General features: G+C 44.1%; 2 protein-coding genes across 4 annotated transcripts; both read right to left on the reverse strand.

Annotated features, from left to right (window-relative positions):
- Positions 1-359: 359 nt before the first annotated feature.
- On the reverse strand, positions 360-7098 carry patl2 (PAT1 homolog 2). Of its 2 annotated transcripts, none has more exons than XM_080873022.1 (19): positions 6991-7098; positions 6488-6638; positions 5274-5563; positions 5125-5187; positions 4983-5036; positions 4736-4900; positions 4513-4587; positions 4287-4429; positions 3731-3805; positions 3531-3654; positions 3314-3431; positions 2882-2988; positions 2742-2795; positions 2491-2633; positions 2254-2410; positions 1759-1899; positions 1336-1433; positions 1116-1256; positions 360-1020 (listed from the first exon to the last, which is right to left on the reverse strand). In XM_080873022.1, exons 1-19 carry the CDS (start codon positions 7072-7074, stop codon positions 987-989), a joined length of 2217 nt encoding a protein of 738 aa, XP_080729148.1. In that variant the 5' UTR covers positions 7075-7098; the 3' UTR covers positions 360-986. The 2 variants fall into 2 exon arrangements, with proteins under 2 accessions (XP_080729148.1, XP_080729149.1); XM_080873023.1 differs by lacking the exon at positions 6991-7098 and adding an exon at positions 6844-6968 and having other exon boundaries at positions 3731-3808.
- Positions 7099-7917: 819 nt separating this feature from the next.
- Positions 7918-20689, reverse strand: LOC308391337 (transforming growth factor beta-1-induced transcript 1 protein-like). 2 transcript variants are annotated; one of them, XM_080873947.1, is made up of 12 exons: positions 20457-20689; positions 16060-16110; positions 15665-15813; positions 15509-15564; positions 14254-14390; positions 14096-14177; positions 13772-13856; positions 12902-13096; positions 12652-12825; positions 12442-12523; positions 10362-10510; positions 7918-9315 (listed from the first exon to the last, which is right to left on the reverse strand). In XM_080873947.1, the coding sequence occupies exons 1-12, from the start codon at positions 20467-20469 to the stop codon at positions 9049-9051; spliced, it is 1440 nt and encodes a 479-aa protein (XP_080730073.1). In that variant the 5' UTR covers positions 20470-20689; the 3' UTR covers positions 7918-9048. The 2 variants fall into 2 exon arrangements, with proteins under 2 accessions (XP_080730073.1, XP_080730074.1); XM_080873948.1 differs by lacking the exon at positions 16060-16110 and having other exon boundaries at positions 8232-9315; positions 20457-20687.
- Between the last annotated feature and the right edge of the window lie 210 nt (positions 20690-20899).

Consider the following 20899-nt stretch of genomic DNA (forward strand, 5'->3'; position numbering starts at 1 on the left):
AGTAAGGCTGAGGTGGTTTGGACATGTCCACAGGAGGGAAAGTGGACATACTGACCCACAGAGATGCCAGGCAGGAGGAAAAGAGGAAGACAGACTCATGGGTGTAGTTAAGTGACATGCAGAGAGTTTGTGTGACAGGAGGATGCTGAGGGTAGGGTGAGAGAAGCAGACAGTCCACTGTGATGAGTGGACCATAGCCAGGGAGCATTTAAGAAGTCCAAGATAACACAAAGATGAGGTCTGATGAGAGCAGCAGGAACCTTTAAGACTGCAAGGAGCACAAAAATAAAATAATTTCACTTCATTTCTACAGACTTGAGCAATTTCAAAGTTTTTTTATTTATATTGCAAGTGCTGTACAAAGGTGCAGTTTAAATTATTCCTGTTTCCAAATGAATAAATAAAATCCCTCTTCATAACATAAACCTTCAGATAGAAATTTACAAATGTATCCTATTACATTCATTACTAGTATAAACAATGCAAGCCCTTCAACAAAACCCCAAACTGCACGGCACATTGATGGGCCACGACAACGTCCTTAAATGGTTTTCAAATGGTCAACATATTGGTTCAGCTGTACAATCATACACTACTATACAATCCACACCCTGGTCACCAAGTGTGAAACAGCACATTTAGAAGTGACTGAATCTAAATGTAGAGGTTTAAGGTCTAAATCGGGAAAATGGGAGGGTTGTGATTTCATTGTAACGCTGATGTAACCTACTGGAAACCAAAGTGAGGAAAGTCAGATGATCAGATAAAAGGAAAACAAAACAGGGAAACCGTTCAAGTGCAAAAAAAAATGTGAGGGAACGGGTGAGGGGAGGGAATAAGAATCAAAAAGGTCAAAGGAGATTAAATATACACATATATAGCGTCCGTTTCAATGAGCACCGAGGGGGGTTTGTGCCTCGCCTCCTTTCACTCTAGTGCTCACAGCATCCTGGTCATCAATAGAACACCAGCCACCGCTGTCCACCTTAAGATGGAAGAGCCAGGCATCCAGTAACAGACCTGAATGAAGATATTTGGTGATGTTTGCATCCACGTCCACAATAGTTCTATTAAAGCAATTTAAATTGTCATCCTCTGAAGCAAAAAGAACCTACTCCATGTTGCTTTTCAGCTGATGCACCGTACGCTTGTCCAGGTAACGGCAGAAGAGAGTGAGCAGGTTTGAGGGCAGAAGGAGCGGCTCCACCAGCGAACACTGGGATAGTTGTCCTGCCACCTGGAATATGATGTCAGTCCTAAAAGAGAAAACATCAGTCTCAGGAGTAAGCTTAGACCCGTCACTTCATTTGATATTAAAACCTAAAAGACTCCCACCAGGTCTCAAAGTCCCCGATGCTGGGCTCTAGAGGAACACCCGAGGACAGCAGCTTCTCTCCTTGGGAGAGCAGAGCGTACAGCAAGGACAGGCCGAACTGAAAGGGAGAAGAGAAATCCACCAATTAGAACAAAGACCTGTACCACTATCCAGGCAACTTCAGGGTTAACCCTGGATTCACTGCCGTTAGCCTCGCTTACTCAAATATACACTAACGATATTGTGCTTGGTCAGATGCTACAACACCATGCTTCATGTAAATGTGCTCATAGCCACTGATGAACCGCGGCTTAACTTAACTATCAACTAGTTAAGTTAAGCCACCGTGTCAGGATAAGTGAAGCCAGAAAATAGAATGTCATCCTGGGTAAGTTGAACTTTCAGGGCCTTGTAGGTCAGAACACAAAAACAAAAGCACAGACCTTGTTCTGACATGCCAGCTCAAGACACTCGTATGTCGTTAGAGACTCCAAAGAGGTCAGATCTTTGAGGACGCCAATGAGCTGACTGAACGCCAGCCCACCGATCACATTTCGAAGAGGTGGGTAAAGCACAGGAAGGGTCTGAAAAGACAAGATTAAGCCCAGTCATTTTTATAAAGACACTTGATGTTCGTCATTTATGTGCATAACTCCAGCCTTGTGTGTTTATAGGTGGAGCTGTGCCAAGTAGGCCTGTAGAAGACCAATTGTTTTTTTTTCCATTTGCAAATCTCTCCTGTAACTGGAATATATCAAGGCTCAATATATTCTTCAATCTCACCCCGTCCGTGTAGACTGTAAAACCAGCTGTAACTGGTAGAGGCTGAGTAACATCAGGAAACCAAACAAGAACCAAAAATAAATATATCACCAAGTGGTGTTGCTAAGCAGACCATTCAGCTTACATTTCCTTTTGCACAGCTAAAGCTGCCCTACCTCGTCTGCGTCTCTGCTCATCAGTGTTGGTAGGTTAGTGGTGACAACACGCAAGATTTTTAGTGCAGAATCGTGTTTCAAGAACGGCAGCAGACGGGCGACGAGCTTTTTGCCTTTGGAGACGAGCAGAAAAGGAATGAAGTCCCCTTCCGATTCCCTGCATCAAAATTTTTTAAAGTGTTTAAAACGATGAAGTCACGTGTTAGGATGCATTAAATGACAAACTGCATGACTCACAGGGGATTGTGGTGCTGCAGCTGGGAGTAGATGTGCTCCACTTTCCTCTGAATCTTCTCCACCAACCTCCTTTCTTCTGCTTCGGACAACAATGGAGTTTTCATCCTCTCAGTTTCCTCCACCTCTAACAGAACCATGAACAACTGCAGGACAGAAGCCATTTTACAAGGCGGCAAAAAAAAAAACAAAAAAAAAAAAAACCAAAAAAAAAAAACCTCACTGCTGTGTCAAATCAAGTCATAATCAGGTACCTTTTCTATTTTGTTAAGGATGTCTAATCGCTGTAGTCTGGTGTCTTTCTGATACTTAAATGAGAGGAAATAAAGGTCAGTAGCAGGAAAGGCAGACCGAAAACACTCAAACACAGGGAACCTCCAAAATACACAATCACCTCAAGCAGACCCTGAGGCTGGACTGCATGAACAGCACTGATGGCTCGGCGAGGAGAGTAACACGTGGAAACTGCAACTTGACCCAAAGAGCCTTCAATGTGCACCACTGCAAGAACAAGAGACTCTTACACATAAGCAGAGCAACCCCTGTAGAAACAGATGCATTCAGAAGGATCAAAAATAAGGCATCTATGAGACAAATGTTTTAGGATGGAAGCATTTTAGGCCTCGTGCACCTCCAAAAACATTCAAAAAGGCAGGACTACCTGCATGCACTATTCACCGACTCAAATGAGTCCAACAGCAGCTGGAGGGAAAAATGTTTGTTAAATCAAAGCAGCGTGGAGATAATGTCTCTCCTACTCTCACGGGCAAATTCTGGTACAAGCATCTCAACATTCAATGAGAAACGCAGCCTGTGCCTCACTAACCCGGTGTGTAGGAGTCTGTTTTTTTGACGTAAGGCGTGGTGAGCTTAGGTGGCTCCCTCTTGCTCCTGATGCCCAACTCCTCTTCGGCCATCTTTGATTCTATTCGACGATAGTACTCCTGTAACAGTTTAAAGGTTCACCGGCAATCAAAAATGAAATGCTTCTTCGCTTCCCCTCTCCCATCAAAAAATTAAAGAGCAAAGCTTTTATTTCCTACCTGATAGTAGTAGTCTTCAAGGTAAGGATTCTCACTTTGCAGCTGGATCATCTGCAGCCGGGTGATCCACTCCTTTTCTTTGGCCGTCATAAGGTTACAGTACGGATCCCAGCCCTCTGGCTTTCTATAAGCAGGTCAGATTTGGCCGTAAGTATAGCGAATGACCCAACACGATCAAACTCTTCACTCCATGCACCAACCTTTGGAATAGCCGCTGTTTTTGACTAAGCAGTCGTTTGTGTTGGGGATGGAGCTGCGTGGCTGGACCAGGGTACCTACTGGTTAGAGAACTGTCTCATCAGTATGCATGAAATCTCAGACTGTGCTTGGTTATGAGCACATAAAGAGAAGATGCATTTATATATATGAAATCTCCATCTTTCATTTCCAGAAGGCTTATACATCCAAGAACATCTGCCTGTACCTTGCAGATAAACATTAGCACCACTCACTGATATTTATGCATGACACACAATACTCAAACTTTTATTTAAACAGATTAAAAGTCTCTTTGTTTTTTTTTGTTTTTTTTAAAGAGTCCTAAACTATGAGAGGCAGCTTTAAACTAACATGTTCTCTGGTGCAAACCTCACACAGAAAGGGCCCCGCCCAGGTCACACCCAACAGTGAGCCACCGTGATGCTCGTCTTGGACTTTTGCATCTCAAACTTCATGAACTCAAAATTTATAGTCAGAGTTTAACAGACTATACATTTTGTTGACCAAACCTGTTTCAGCAACATTAACGTCAAGCACCTGAAAGGCTGTACTGGATTAGAGGGGCTGTAAAAAGGGGATGGCCTTGGTGAGTTGGCTCCGAAGCGAAGTTGCATCATTTTGGGAGTCTGAGGCGTCGAGGGGCAGGGGTGGGTTGGAGGAAACATGAATGCCCTGGTCTGCTTTAGTACAAAATAAAAGTCAAGATCAAATCAGATCTGCACAAAAACACGGAAATGAAGGGGTGAGCAATACTGAAATCAACCTGATTGTAATGCTGGCGTGGGGTCAGTGGCTGACGTGGGAAGAGGGGGGATCTTGGTACTATGGGTGGGTACACCTGTATGAAAAAAAAAAAAAGTAGAACTTAAAAAAGGGAAGAAGTCCACAATTTACAGTGAGTCAGCTGATTGTTTAGAAGCAGTGACACATCAACAGCATCTATCCAGTTACACAAATATCCAGGTGGTAAAAAGCCAGTTGCCCACCTGAGTGGGTCCTCGATGGCCAAACTGTCTTCTGGAGTACAATCCTCTGGATTCCCCTCGCCTGACCCCATAAAGGGGCCCGGCGGAGTACGGCAAGTCAACAAAGTTGGAGTTCAGAGTCTGACCTCTACCTCTGTGCCCAATTACACACACTATAGCACTGTCCTACAGAACACAGGAAGATACAAAGATAAAAATACAATGAACTTGTCATTATATGTATAACACATTCTTAAGTGATCATAACCTCAAGTATGGATCCTGAGGTTCTTCTGGTTTTTCTGTAAGAGGGCATCATCATCTAGGATGGAAAACAAACATGGAAGAGAAGCATCAGCACCACAGAAGAAAAACAAAGTGTAGTAAAAGGATTAAAAGTTGGCACTTACATCATCCTCAAAGGGACGCTGGTACATGGTGGTCCCGCAGTCCACTATGGCACTGTCAAGACTCTTAAAAGAGCAAAAAATGGATCAAACGGAGGATTTTAACGTTTTTAGTGCAATTTTCTGACAACACACAGATTCATCTTTGTCACCTTAAGGCTCGGTCGGCCCTCGATTATTCTCATCACAGCTGGGTCTTCAAACATCTGCCCCCTGCCCAGAGCTGCTCTCTGTCCCCTACTTCTGCCGCGCTGCCTCAAGGAAGCCCACGGAAAATACTGCAGCTTCTGTCGGGGAGGCGACGGGGCTCTGCGGGGAGACCGAGGTTTGGGCTGTGGGGGAGGGGGTGTTGCAGGTGGCGGCGGCGGCGGCGGCGAAGGCGGAGCCTCTCCAAACTGAAGGCTGCTGCTGGACTTTTCTGTGGTCCCGTTTGCATCCAAATCTAGACATGCAGGCAGGGAACAAAGAGAAACAGATGTGGAAACTCTGCTTTCTGATAGGTTAACAGGTTAGATTCCCAGTAACCCTGTAAAAACGATGCAAAAAATGCAACTTCACATATTTCTTTTAAGTGGTCAGAACCAGAAAAGTCCTCCAAAGGCTGCAGAGGTTTCCTGAAATCTTTTGGCCCCAAAAGTCAAGTTTTTCCTTTTTTTCTTTTAATCAACCAAGTGTTTTTTCACATTTCGTTTTTCAGTTTAACTATAATAACCTTGCCTATTACTCTAAGGTATCGTATGAGTAAAAATGGCAGGGTTTGCGAACAGGTAAAGCTCCCCAACTTTTATTGGACCGGAGTCTATTCAGGCCCCTGGGCCGTATGTTTCACAACCCTGGGTTCGAGCACAGCAGCCAAACAAGCACACATTACCCAACAAAGCCCGATTCAACCCTAAAGGCAGCACCTTATGAGCCGTCGTGCATTTAAGAAGTGCATTTAAGCTACGTCAAAGAGGACTGTGCACAATAAAAAGGGATCAAGGAGGCTGAGCTGGAGCTGAACATTTTAAGATCTTCACAGCTCAGGTTGAGCGGTTTGGAGACAAAGTTGCAGAGAGGAGACGCTGAGATGGTTTGGATGTTGAAGATGGAGCGAGGAAGAAACAACAAAAGAGGTTTTTGGATGTAGTGAAGGAGGTTGGTGTGACACCTAAAGGAGCAGCTGAAAGAAGACAACCTTAATCTGACCTGTAAGATAAACATTTTTAGTGTTATTAAGCCTCAGTTTTAAGTTGGAATGCCAAATTATCATGCTGGATGCTTACATTATTTTTTGATAGTAAAAGCTCACGTTTAACACACAGACACGTGGGGGGGGGGGCAAAGAAGTTTAAAAGAAGAACACCTGTAAGCACAAGTTACACACCCATCCCAAACGTCTCCTCATTGTGGACGTTTATCTCCTCATCTTCCTCGGCCATGGCCTGCAGCCCCGAGTCCATATCCGTCCCACCTTCTCCATCACTCCAGTCCTCTCCATTCTCAGGCCACTGCGGCTCGCACACCTGCACCACATCCTGGTGCGTGGAGACAGAGTGCTTTTTAAGATTTATTAATGAAGAGAGTGTTTCTAAACAGCAAATAGGCCAACAAATAAATAAATCACGCAACAACACGTGTTGAGTTTTCAATCCAACTTTCACCATCTGTTCATTCCGGGCATGCGATGGCTGCCTGATTAAAGCACACACATTAAAGAGCAGCAGGTTGAAGCAGACTTACGTGTTGCTGCTCTGAGTCACTCATAATTCATTTCACAACTTCTTTCCTCTCCTGATGAAGTCGACGGATCGCGACCACCTTCGCAGCGTTACCCGCGTTCTCTCGTTTGACAGCGCGTGACGCTCATTAACTTTTAAGCGAGCTCACCTGTGAGGTGACGCGTAGGCGTGGACACGTCACACGCGGCTCCCAGCAGCTGTCAAGTCGCCTCCGCCCACGTGCCGCCCACATGTCGTCTGGGTGATTTTTTTTCGTCTTTTCTTCGTTTCTTTCAGCGTTTGTGTTCAAACCCTGCCTGTAACTACTTTACAATTAATTACACACGATCCTCAGTGAGCGAATAGTGACCTCTGGTGGCCAAAGTCAGTATTTCCCTCACACACGGAGCGTTTATTCGCCCTTCGCTTCTCTTAATGGTCCAGAAGAAGAGGGGGAAAAATCCTTGCACATTTTCTCACACACAGCAGACATTTTAAAGGACTGCAACGTTTATTTACTCCGTGTCCATTTTATTAGGTACAGCTGTACAGCTGCTCATTAACGTAAATATCCAGCAATCATGTGGCAACATGCTTTTGTGAATGTAGACATATTCAACCCTCAAACTGAGGATCAGAAAGACGATTTAAGTGACTTTAAACATAATGGGTTCGTCTGGGTGTTTCAGAAACTGATGATCTACTGGGTTTTCCCCACATAACTGCCTTTAGGGCTCACAGAGAACAGTTTGAAAAGGAGAAAATTTCCAGTGAGGAGCCGCTTGTTGTGTGAAAATAACTTTATGCCTATTTTGATGTCAGAGTTCAGCTGTTGCAACTAAGGTATGCAGGTGAACAGATGGGCTATAGCAGCAGAAGACCACACTGGGTCCCAGTCTGGTCAGCTAAGAACAGGAAGCTTCACTTTCAAGGTTCAAGGTTCTTTATTCGTCACATGCATAGTTATACAGGCATAACACATAGTGAAATTTCTGCTGTGACATTCAGATGGTAGGGTCAGAATTTGGTGTAACTACCATGAAGGCGTGGATCCATCCTGCCTTCCATAAGTGATGCAGGTGTTGTAACGTTGTGGTGGATATCTTGGAACATGTTAGGTCTCAGTAGAAATTGAGCATCGTTTAAACATCACAGCCCACCTGAGTATCATTCCTGACTATCTCCATCCTTTTATCACCACAGTGTACCATCTTCTGCATTCTGCTTCCAGCTGGTTATTGTGCCATCTCACAAAGCTAGGTGTACTTAGCTGGTGAGTGTATATTTCTCCTCTATTTATTGTAAAGGAGTCAAAAACTAAAGTATTTACCGTCTCACCCTGCACAGCAAATGACTTACAGTAATTCTGTATAAATCAACTGCTTATCATACACAAACTTATGACTGAAAAATAAAAATAAAATTATCAAACTGCCCTTTCAACATCCAATCGTATAACCTATCAATAATCTTTATCTTCTTATGCCTGATGCTTGTAAATTTTCTCACCAGACTTTTATCACAACCAACTGCTTCTGCTGGAGGTTTCTTCTATTAAGAGGCAGTTTTTCCTTCCCACTGTCACCAGGTTCTTGCCAATAGTGGAGTAGATCAAATATTTCTTTCTGCAGAGGAGCTTTTTATTTTTAAAGCTGACTCGTGTGAATTTAAAGAAACATCAACACTCAAAAACAAGTCGCGTTCGCTTTCATTTTATTCTTTGGAATCATTTTTGGCATTTTGCACAGCGCAATAGTGAATGAATGATGAAAAAACAAACAAATGTAGCAGTCAGCATACGGTATAAAAATGCAGTTGCAGTGACGTGGATAATTTCTGCAATACAAAGCAAATATATTAAAAGGGGATTTCCTTGCACAACAGGAAAAATTCTCAAATGATGTATAAATGTATGCTTCTTTTTACACCTGGTAGCAAAACGTAATTTTCATTTCATTTAAACACACTGTGTTTTTGTTTCTGAGCCGTGATAAAGTTTGTAACCTTGCACTGAAAGTCCATGGTTAAAATAAAATAGGGCTGGTTTGGGTTGGATGATTCTGTCTTCCTCCTCATCTCTCTGCTGACTCAGATATTCTTCAAAATTTACAAAGAGTCCAGCTCCGCCCTAACTCCCACAGTAACAAAAAAAAGAAAAAAAAAGAGAGAACTGAGAGTCACATTAGGGCTTCTTCTCAGGGCAGGCTGGCGAAGACCTGCTGGGCCCTCAACCAAAGAGCTTGATGAAGCAGGGGTGGCAGTAGGGTTTGTTCTCCTGCTCCTTGAAGCAGCCTTTGCTCAGCGGCTTCAGGCAGAAGTGACACACGAGGTGATGCGGGTGGAATTTGGCCCCCATTGCGGTGACGCAGCGCCCCAGGATGGGCTGCTGGCAGGCCTGACACATGCTGCCGCGGGACTGGTGGTAGTGGGCCTCGCACAGCGGCTTGCCCTCGTGCTCGAAAAAGCTGCCGTTGACGAAGGGGCTGTAGCACTCCTGGAAACGAGAGGAAGCGACACAGCGAGACCTAGTCACAACGCTGACTCATGCAACTCTAATTACAGCGTTTTCATGTGAAATGACAACTTTCCCATGACATAATTCCAGCTTATTTGTGTTTTGTTTTTTGCATGAACTTCCTCATTGAGGTTTCATTGCACAGCCATCGTGATCTATTTGCCACGGAGCAGATTCAGTGTGTCAGCTGTGGGTTAGGAGACTCCTCAAAGGATAAATATGAGCTCACTGGTCTCATAGATGTTCAATCTGGGAAATTTAGAATCGGCCTTACAAAGAAAAAAATCAATCACTGAATCAACTCACTTCTATTTGAGGTGCTCCTAGGACAGGAAATATATCATTAAATGCATTTATTTTCACAGCAAGGTTGTGTTTAAGCTAAAAACAAAACAAAACCCTGTTTCGACACACGACCACGAACACACTGAATCTTTTCTAGTGATGCTCCACCAACAGGAGCAGTCTCCAAGCATTCATCCAAATTCAGCTGAAATCAGGCAAGAAGGAGAACAGAGAGCAGCAGCAAACATAGACGACATAAATGCATTTATAAAGGCAAATAAAGGTTAGGAGAAATAAGTAAAACTGAGGTACCGTTTAAGCCATGACATTTAGCAAGCTGTTATTTATAAATCCAGAAAAGCTTCCCTTTAATTAAGACGCCTTCGTCTGCCACATCTTTGCAGTAAAAGACAGATGTGGCCAGTGTTAATATAAAAGTCCTGGTAATGTCTTACCTGTGCATGTGGCATATTTGTGTTCTGCTATTCTATCACCAATAGTCTTTTTATTGTCTAGGTTAGACGTAACCTGGCTGTGAAAATAAAGGTATTTTAACTTTATTTTGAAAAGGGACTTCCTTGGTATTAAAGGATGTAAATTCCTCTTAATCTCCTCATAAACTCTCATGGTGTTCTCCAACCTTTCTGACCTTTTTCAGAGCAGATTAACCTGAAACGACCCGTAAGCCTAACACATCAATTAATGCTGCAACTCTTGATCAAGTAAAATGCAACACTCACCCGACATACAAAGCACTGTGGGTGCCAGAGAGAGTTTAGAGCTGAGATGTAGTTTTCCAGGATGGGCTGGCTGCAGCCTTGACAGCGGGAAGCAAACAGAGTCAAGAAGCACTGCTGGCAGTACTGCTGGCCCTCACGGTCATGGAAACCTGCAGAGGACATCGCCACAGTTTGACTCAGCTCAAGAGCTCTTTTGATAAATGTCAGATTTACTGTATAATATCACAGATTTAAAAAGGAAAATCAGTCCAAACCTTCTCTTTGTGACTGCGGTTTGTGCAACATTACATTTTATTGATCTGAACTAACAACGGCCGGCTGTATTTTTCCATCTCAGAGCTCGTGCTGCTTTAAATTTGGCCATTTTCTTGCCAAGGAAATACAGAGACTCAGTGTTTTGCCTCGAAATTCACGGCAGAGTGAAACTGCCGATATAACCCCGATCCCAAAAAAAGTTAGGAAACCGTGTAAACTGGAAATAAAAGCGGAATGCAGAGATTTGCTAATGTTTTCGACCTCATATTTGAAAACAGCACAAAGACAAATTGTCAGATGTTGAAAGTGGTCATTTAAACCAATTTTCAAGCTCTTAACACTATCATGAACCAAATCACTGAGAACCTGCACAGACAATTTAGGAATAATGTATCCAAAGTTTTTACAAATTAAAAGGAATGTAAGGTTTTAATCAGTTAACTTGCACAATGTCAATAAAAAAAACTCACAGAAGAAATCTCTGTGGGCAACCTCAAAAACAAAGTGCTGTTATCTTCTGACCCTTAAGTAGTTCTGCCTTACAAAAATGACAAGATTGCTGCTTGGCTTCAGGAATACTTCTGAAAACTACTGTCAGTCCATCCCTGTCTCTGCAAATATATTTTAAAACTCTACCATGCCATGAAGCTCCCAGCACACAGTGTCAGTGCTGATGTTAATTCCACTCTGCAGTTACTGAGACAGCAGAGCGTCGCCGATCTTGTTGCTCCTCAGCAACTTTGCCTGATCTGTCAGTTCATGGCTGAGCTGCTGTGGTTCCTAAATACTTTCACTTTTAAATAAGCACCACGTAAACTCGATGGTGGAATATCTGAGGAGGGAGGAAATTTCACAATCTGACCTCTTGAATTCACATAGACATAGGCTGCCGGGGGATTCCCATGATGCATTGAGTTTTTCCTTTCCAGTCACCTTTCTCACTCACTATGTATTAATAGACCTCTCTGCATTGAATTATATCTGTTATTAACCTCTGTCTCTCTTCCACAGCATGTCTTTATCCCGTCTTCCTTCTCTCACCCTAACCAGTCACCCCCCTCCCTGAGCCTGGTTCTGCTGGAGGTTTCTTCCTGTTAAAAGGGAGTTTTTCCTTCCCACTGTCGCCAAAGTGCTTGCTCATAGGGGGTCATATGATTGTTGGGGTTTTCTTTGTATCTATGAAGCACCTTGAGGCGACTTATGTTGTGATTTGGCGCTATATAAATAAAATTGAATTGAATTGAATTGAATTCGACGAGTTCTTTAGAACGACGCATTCCTTTACAAATGTTGCAACGACAGACTGCATGGTTATACACCAGCATTCAAAGATTAAGAGGTGTGGCCTTAAACCCTTCAGTTATATAACGTGATATGAACGTAGATACAAAAACATGGCCGCCTACAGTCATGGACACTGCAACTTTGTTATCTTTTCAAAAAATTAGTAAATTTGTGCAAATGTCTGAATATCTGTCATGACCCCACTAGTCATGAAACATTCAGACAGGATGTAGCCTTTTTTAATGTAAGGTTAAAATCAAATGTTCTAGGGTCTCGAAGTGCAAACTGTAAGTTATTATAAACTCTGAAACTGGTTGTAATGTTTAAAATAATCTAATAATTTAATAAATGAGATAAGATGTGCTTTATTTACCGCAAAAGGTAGGAATTTCCTGAAATATATATAGTATAAAACTTTCAATAACATTATAAAATGCTGTCTGAATGCTAATGGATGTATGGTATAAAGGGCTTCATGTAAGTGTGGCCTGACTGCAATGTATTGTTACCCCTGACAGGAATTAACAGCACCACCCATTACCTTCCTCTCCAAAGGCACGGCTGCACTTCACACAGCAGAAACACTCTGGGTGCCAGTTCTTGTCCAGAGCCGTGACCATTTTCTACACAACGATTAAAGTGAAAAAAAGAGAAAGTTACAGAGCTTTAGGTGGGCTGTGATATCGATCTGAGCTCTTTAAATAAGCTCAGAGTTGAGTAACAGAAACATGTTCCCATCTCAGCGGCTCACGTTCAGTATGGGTTTGTTGCAGTGCGCGCAGTGAGGGGAGAACAGCGTGAAGTAGTCCGGCTCGCAGTACGGCCGCCCGTCCTTCTCGAAGAAGTTTCGACTGCCCAGCTCCGTCTCACACTCGGTGCACACGAAGTGCTCGGGGTGCCACACCTTCCCCAGAGCTGTCACCACCTGCACAAACAGCCAGGTCAACTCAAGTGAGGGTCTTCCTCATCACATGTCTGACAGATATATTCTGACTGCTCACCTGTCCGACAACCGGCTTTTGGCAGGCTGAGCAGTTCCCCTTAGAGGACGTTTGCACTCCTTGTCGGGTCAGGTCTGATTGGAGGAGCCCCAGCATGCTGTCCAGTGAGCCTCCTGATGAAGGAGGCTGAGGAGGGGCAGCGGCCGGCTGCTGCGGTGATGCTGTAACGGGCGCTGGAGTGACAGGCGCAGCTGGCTGAGAGAAGACAAAGCACAGAGTCCTTATGATGTTAATTCTTTGGGAGTTTATCATCACTCCACAGATGGTGGAAATTAATTTGTTTGGAAGAAACCAATGTGAGGAAAAGTCAAATCATAACAATACTGCACATAGTTTGAGCCAAGGCTCTACACATGTCTCTCTGCTCTGCCTGGAGACTTTAGCCTGGTTAGTCATGGATATGCAGTGGAGACGTTTCCTTTTTAAGACTCTGTTCCCACAGCAGTCTTGTTTATCACTCACAGCTGGACTGCATACTGAAACTAAACAGCCTTATAATGACAGAACTGCCTGCTCTGCTCGCAAGCCGACTCACCAAAAAGGAGAGAACTAGATTATACGCTGTTCCAAAAGCTGATCTTTAAGCTGACTACTGACAATCTGAAGCTATTTTAGACTCTGGAAAAATTAAGACCAGGACTAATTTTCATCCACAAGCCATATCTGGTGACTGATCTGTACCAGCAGGCATGTGCTGTGGCCAGCAGGCTGCACAGTAACAGTGTAGCCATTATGAAGTCAACTCAACCTCTACAGGGATCCAACACTAATATTAGCATTCTGTAAAAGTCATATAGTGAGCGCCGCTGTGAATTTACAAGTAAAAAGTTGACAGGTTAGCATTTTCATGCAGCTGTGGGTGACTCTTACGGTGCTCTGGACTCTGAAGTCAGACAGCGAAGCCATCAGCTTGTCCAGTTCCAATGTGGCCGATGTTGCAGAAGGCTTCGCAGAGCTAAAACACCGAAATCAAACCCACAGATTACACACATGATCAGAAACATGCTAAAATGCTGCACACTCGCACATGTGCAAATATGGATTTTTACTTGCAATAAAAAAATAATACTGCAGGTTTTTAAATGTAAGCAGATTTTAAAGGGGTGCGTTTGCATAAAACAGACCTACTTCCTCAGTCGTATACAGTGATACTCAGACAGATTATACTCTCTTATTTCCCTGTGGATTTGGTACCTGGAGGAGGAGGTTGGTGCTTTATCCTTGATATTATCCCTCTCATCTTTCTTAGAAGAAGGGAACTGAGCCAGGATCTCATCTAACAACAAAACAGGATCATAGATAAGAAATCTGATTTAAACACGAGGATTTAAAACACACGCACACATGCTAACCTGTGATGTTAAACTGGGTGGCGTTGAGTTCCTGTAGCAGATGGTCCAGTTCACTCAGACCTCCCCCCAGCAGCGAGGAGGAAGAGAAGGCCAGAGGAGGATCTGCGCTTCGGGGAGAGCGCGGTTTACACACTGTGCTGCAGGGAGACAGATAATATTAACAATAAAAGGCATTAAAAAAACAAAGTATAAACAATGTTGTTGGACTCGTTATGCGAGGAGGAGAATTCTCTCGCTTGCTTAAAAACCACACATTGCTTTGCAAAGAGTGATGTAAAGAAAATGAATGAGATTCCTAACAGGGTTTGGGTTCATACATCAACATGCTGACACACCATCTCTCCGTGTAAAACACTCTATCCCAGTCCATCAAAACTTCACATGCCAGCTGTGCTCAAAATGTGCAACTCTGCAGCACATGCTGAGCTGCTTCCCTGAGACAGAGGGACACTTTAGGCACCCTGATTAAGTCCTGAGGGTCACCCAATGGAAAAGAAGCCATTATCATCAGCTAGCACATCTGGGACCGGCAGCTGCTGGTGGATTAGAACAAACACATTTTCATCAGATCATCACACCCAACTGGCGGAAACCAGTTGCTGTTGTGTTAGAGTCCTTGGGGTGTTTCATTATGCTAGAGGCTAACACCTGCCCAGGATTATTGCTTTGGTGGGTCTTTAAGAAGAAGCTCCCTAAGTACGAGCAGATAGCTGAAAGCAGGGAAGCTGCTGTCCTTGGATTTCATTACACTGGGCATCGAGGGAAAACTGAGGAATCTGCAACACCCCACATGTGGTAGAGAGAGCCTCGAGATGGCTGTGGCAAGAGAGGAAAACCATGGAACAAACAGGTAGCAAGCCATCTGGACACAAGCTGAGGTCTGATCACCTTCAGCTGGGCAATTTAGAGGAAAGAGCCAAAACAATAATGATGATGTGTTGGCTTGTGGTATTTTGAACAAGGCTAAAAGCAGCAGGAAATTTAGATGCCTTAAACCTGGCTCAGAATTACATGTCATACAGTTAATTCTTCTTTTATTAGGTACTCCACGCTAGTTCAGGTCCTTCAGAACTGCTTTAATTCTGTGAGGCGTAGATTTAACAAAGTGCTGGAAACATGTCTACATGCCAAAATACACTGAGTTGCTGCCGTGTGATTGGCTGTTTAGATATTTGTGTTTACAAACAGCAGAACAAGTAATGAATTTGCCGGTGATCCTGTGAGCAATGGAAAAAGACATCTATGAAGGAGTTACCTGTATAATTTGTCAGGGGTGGAGTTCTGTGTAGTCTTCATTGCTGAAGAAACGGTCTAAGAGACAAAACAGACGAGTGATCAAACAAACTTTATCAAAGCCTCGGCATAATCAGGAAGAAAGAAAACTGGTATGAACGTGGCCCGGATTGACCACCTGCTGCGGGGTGTATGCAGGAGGCGGCGGCCGGCTCTGGGCCGGGTCCTGGGTGGTGGGATCGGCATTTTGAGGCGGGTCAGAGGTGAGCAGGACGGGACACCGAGGTAAAGGGGAGCCTGTGTTCTCCAGATCAGCAAGGAGGGCATCTGGAAGGGAGAGAGAAGTTTCTGTAGCACCACAGAAGCCACATTTCATGTCACAAACATTCATGGTTGTCACTAATGGTGCCAAGTTTATTTACCAAGTATTAAAAGTCAATCAAGAGATTCAAGTTAAGAAAGTAATTTAAAAAGCATGCAAAGTATTACGCTGCATGACAAGAAGGTATTAAGTTGAGTTAAACGACAGACGAGACGAAACACATACAAACGCATGCACAGGCAGCTACGTACCAAACACAACAATACGAGGACTGAGAGGGTAGTTAAGCGGCTCAGGCACTCCTGAGGAGACACAGACAGCCTTTTGTGACCAATACAGCAGCAGCAACTCAGCCCACACACCGAGACACAACACAGAGGACAGCGAGCGCTGGCGGACGCTCGTCACTCAGAGGACAGGACAGTCAGAACCGGCGCAGCTCAGAGATAGTCCACTGACGGTGAGGTCGCTCAGACGCTCAAGCGTTCCTGCATTCATATTCTAAACATGCCAGTGTGGAAAGGAAGCAGAGGAGGAAGAGTGTTTGGCAGCTGATATCTGAGTCCACTCCTCCGCCCACACACACTCACACGCTCACTCTGAAGTAGAAGCTGCACAGAAACTAAACTCACTCAAGTGTTAGCATCTACAGCTGTGTGACATCACTTATCCTGACAAGCAACCGAAGCAGACTGAAGATGAAAGAGGACTTCATATGAGTAACAGTGGTTTACCATGTATGTGTAATGACATAGCAACCATTTATTGTGAGTCCTGAAAGGGTACCAGTCCCTTTTTTTTTTTACTTTTATATTATCAAAATGAAAATTTTGGCCTTCCCTTCCAAGAAGTTAAAATAAATAAGAAAGGTCAGTCCAGTTGTAAGCTGGTTCCAGACTGACACAGAAGACTTGTGTTACCTCAGGGTTACTGAAGTCAAGCACACAGGAGTGTCACTTTTTACCAGACAGAGGCTTTTTGTACTGTATTTTAACACTTTAACATGATAGGAATGGAAAACAGGCTTATCGATAGAATTCCTTAGCCAAAGCCAGACAACAAAATATCCCGACTTTTGATCCCGTGTACAAACAAATCCAATCATGTGGCTGACAAACATCCTGTCTCGAGTGCTTGAAGAAAGGCATCTGGACTTAGTTTGTGAAGATGTTTTGCCTCTCATCCAAGAGCTGACGGAGAGTCCCAGGTATTTAACAGCTACAGGGGAGGCAAAACATTCACCCTGTGGCAGCTGGGAGAGGCTAAAGGGCCCCGAGACTCTGAACTGGATAATCGGAAAAGAATGGATGGATGGTAAAAAGTCCACTTGCTTTAATTTCTGGACCTGGATGCCTGAGAACTCAAACTTAACGTCCTCAATTTGTAAAGCCCAAGCTAACGTAACCATAACAACATCATTGTGACATCATCAGCAGATGTTAGAAATGTGCAGGTGTACGACGTGAGAGCGTGCAAAGTGTTCGAAAGCACTTTATCTAAAAAAACTTTGGAAGCTTGTAAATTAGGTCTGAGGATCCTGATAACATGGTGGATATTTAAAATTCCAAATTTCTTTAAAAGACCTTCAAATGTTTTCAGTAAACAGTTTACAGTGATGCAATATCTTAGTATTTAGTATTTAGTATTTATTTATTTATTGTCATTGTCAAGAACAATGAAATTGCGTTTGGGGCTTCCATACAACCCAAAAAAAAGAAGAAAATAATAAATACCCCTTAAAACCCAAGTGTACATATTTAACCCAGTGTGACTCCAATGCAATAAGACAATCCTTAGCAATAATGTTCGTAGAAATTCAGACAAAGACCTGAGAAACATGACAAAATACAACAATGCAACCCATTCAATATTATTGTACTGTGAGATATGATATCAGATATGATAGTTATCTATTTAAGAAAGAGGGGTGGGGGGGGGGGGGGGGCAGGAGGGGGAAGAGAATAAAGATATGATGCACCAATGCAGACCAGTTCATTGCTATTAAGAAGTTGGATATGGTTATTGTCCGTGAGAGGGGGGCAGAGAGTTCAGGAGCCTCACAGCCTGTGGATACAGGCTGTTGGCCAGTCTGGATGTTCTGGCCTGTATAGACCTGTACCTTCTCCCTGAGGGCAGCAGATGGAAAAGGTGGCGCGCAGGGTGATGTTGGTCCCGCAGGATACTGTGCACCCTCCTCAGACAGCGAGTGGGGAAGATATTACTGATCTCTGGCAGACTTGTTCCAATAATTCTGCCAGCTTCTTTCACCACCCGCTGGAGTGCTTGCTGATCGGCCTTGGTGCAGCTGGGGAACCACACTAGAAATCCATACGTCAGAACGCTGCTGATGGCACAGTTGTAGAAGTTCAACATCAGAGATCTGGGAATGTGTGCGCTCCGCAGTCTCCTCAGGTAGTAGAGGCGCTGTTGGGCCTTCCGTACAACTGAGGTGATATGGTTGCCCCAGGACAGGTCCTCGGTCACAGTTACCCCCAAGAATTTAAAACTGCTCACCCTCTCCACCGCCTCACTGCCAATGAAGAGAGGCAGATGGTTGTTATGGCCCCTCTTCCGGAAATCTACAATGATCTCCTTGGTCTTTTTGGTGTTTAAGACCAAGTTATTGTCGTGGCACCATGACTCTAGTTGTTGCACCTCTGTCCTATAGTTTGTCTCATCATTGTTGGATATAAGTCCGAGCACTGTAGTGTCATCTGCAAACTTAACAATATCTATTACATTTTGGTTAAAAGAAAAAAAAAAGTACTTTCTTGGGGGGGTTCTGGTACTTCTGTATTATTACGAGTCATGCAAGTCAGAGCTTTGTAGAAAACAATAAGGTTTTCCAGTCTTGATTACTACTTGGAAGCAGGTGAATGGTCTTTCCATGAAACCTCCTCCCAAAGCCACGGATGACACATCTCAGGCACTCCTCAGATGTGGAGTAACTGCTTCATCTAGTATTATCACACTCTTTCTTGTATTGCAGCTGTGACTCAGTGTGACAGACGAGCATTGCACAACTGGTTTTCTTAGTTATTGATGTAGAAAAAGAACAGCATTTAGTCACACTGCCAGATAATTCCGGCCTATTTAATGGATGAAATTTGACGTGTCCATTTTCTGCATGCTGATTTACGAGCTGCAGGTCAGAGTTCATTCGTGGCTTTGGAGAAACCGTCACAGGGTGACTTCCCATCTAAAGCAGCTACGCAAGGCTCGTCACATTATGAATCATGAATTTCTAATTCAGAATCTGGTGAAGTGCTATGTTCTAAACCTACGCTGCTCGGCCATGTGTCACAAAACTTGAGTTTGCCCGGCCCGAGTGCACCGCTGTGGTCATTTCTACCCCGGATGATTCACACTTCTGGTACGACCATGCGGTGAGAACCGTGTGCATATACTACTGGCCCTCCACCTCCCTGCTGTGCTGTGTGTCTCTCACACACACACAGACACACACACACACACACACACACACATACTCGAAGAGGCTGAGCAGCACATATAAGGAGCTGAACTTCTCTCAATGGGAATTATGACCATATTTAGAGCGGCCTGCAGACTTGTTTGTCTTGGCCGTAGGCCTCTCTAACAAGTGGTCTCTCTCTCGCCGAAAGCCTCGCCAAATCTGATGCATAAACTTACAACACTGTTGGACGACAGCGCAAGCCAAGACTCTCAAACATGGCGCTCAAGCCCAGCACCTCCGTGTCACCGTGTGCAATCCGATCCAGATGTGCCCAGATGTGTACACCATGCCATTTTTTCCCCCTCCTCGTGTTGCTTGAGAAGCACAAATGCTCCACTCTTGAAGCGTACTTGGTGAAAAAACAGAAGAAACTCCCAGAGAGAATGGGCAGCTGAGGCAAAAGCCATGTCTATTTTCCTTGAACTCTGTGGCTTTTACAAATAGCAGCATTGCCCCGGGCTATTTCAGGGCCTTTCCAACACACAGCTATTTTCTGACACAAAGAGTCAGCTTCCCATCATGTTGTTTTAGAGAGAAGAAGACATTTGCTTCCAGTATCATTCAGAAATGGGGGGGATGCTCTCTGATGCTGTCTTCTCTCATGTCTTCAATTCCTTCAAAATGGAAAACACTCTCTTCAACATTATGTGGCACTCCATCCATCCATAACTTGTTAATGTTAATGGACGGACATGCCTGCTCTGGACCCCTTTAAATCGAATTTTCAGAGCTTTTTATTGTATTTGCAGGCCGTGCAGGAAGACCCGAGTGAAGGTCGGGCAGATGTAGAGCAGTGCACGGGTTCATGTGTTACCTGCATGTATTTGTGGGTATGTGCCCCTGCACAATGAAGGTAAAACACAGCTCTACAAACATCTAAAATATTGGCATGTATGAGTTATTATAAGAAATTTCCTCACTGTTGCTGACTGGGAACTTGTACCACTCATTTTTTTTAAAAAGTATTTCCTACTGCTTTCCATTGCTCCTTATGTTACAGCCCCTCTTTTCTACATGTCCTTGTAAGCCAGGGATCTGTACTCTATGACTGCCAGAATCAACATAGACCTTATTTCCTCCGTTTGGGCACACCGCCCCTTCCCCACAGATCCCTTCAAGATATCTCAACATGTAGTTACAAGGCATGAAACGAAGAGCAGCTGTAATACTCACCCAAATCCTCCATGATAGGATCTCAGCCGACTGTTTCCCTCTTTGTGACACAGCGCAGACACCATTAATCAGTAGTGATGACCGTGGATCACAGCTGGATAGAAGGTCTCGGCGCTATTGTCTGCGTCGGTCCTGAATAACTTCTTGGGCACCGTTATCCGCCAACAGAAGGAGGAGGAGGAAGAGGAGGAGGGCGTCCCGTCTCTTTTTTTTCCAACACGGCTCTCTTCCTGTGTAATGCCTACCAGGACCTCAGAGCGAGGAAGGCGTAGTTAAATAAATGCGGTTACAAACTCGCATTCCCCGGACACGAGACGTCACCCTGGACATTCCTAGTCCATATTTGGGATCGAAAATTAAGGATTTAGTGGCTCTAAGAGAGGACGCGCCGCTGCTTCTGCTGCAAGCGTGTAGTTCTGAAAACAGAAAATATTGGAAATGAC

Source organism: Rhamphochromis sp. 'chilingali', assembly GCF_963969265.1.
Source record: "Rhamphochromis sp. 'chilingali' genome assembly, chromosome: 22".
Lineage (NCBI taxonomy): Eukaryota > Metazoa > Chordata > Actinopteri > Cichliformes > Cichlidae > Rhamphochromis > Rhamphochromis sp. 'chilingali'.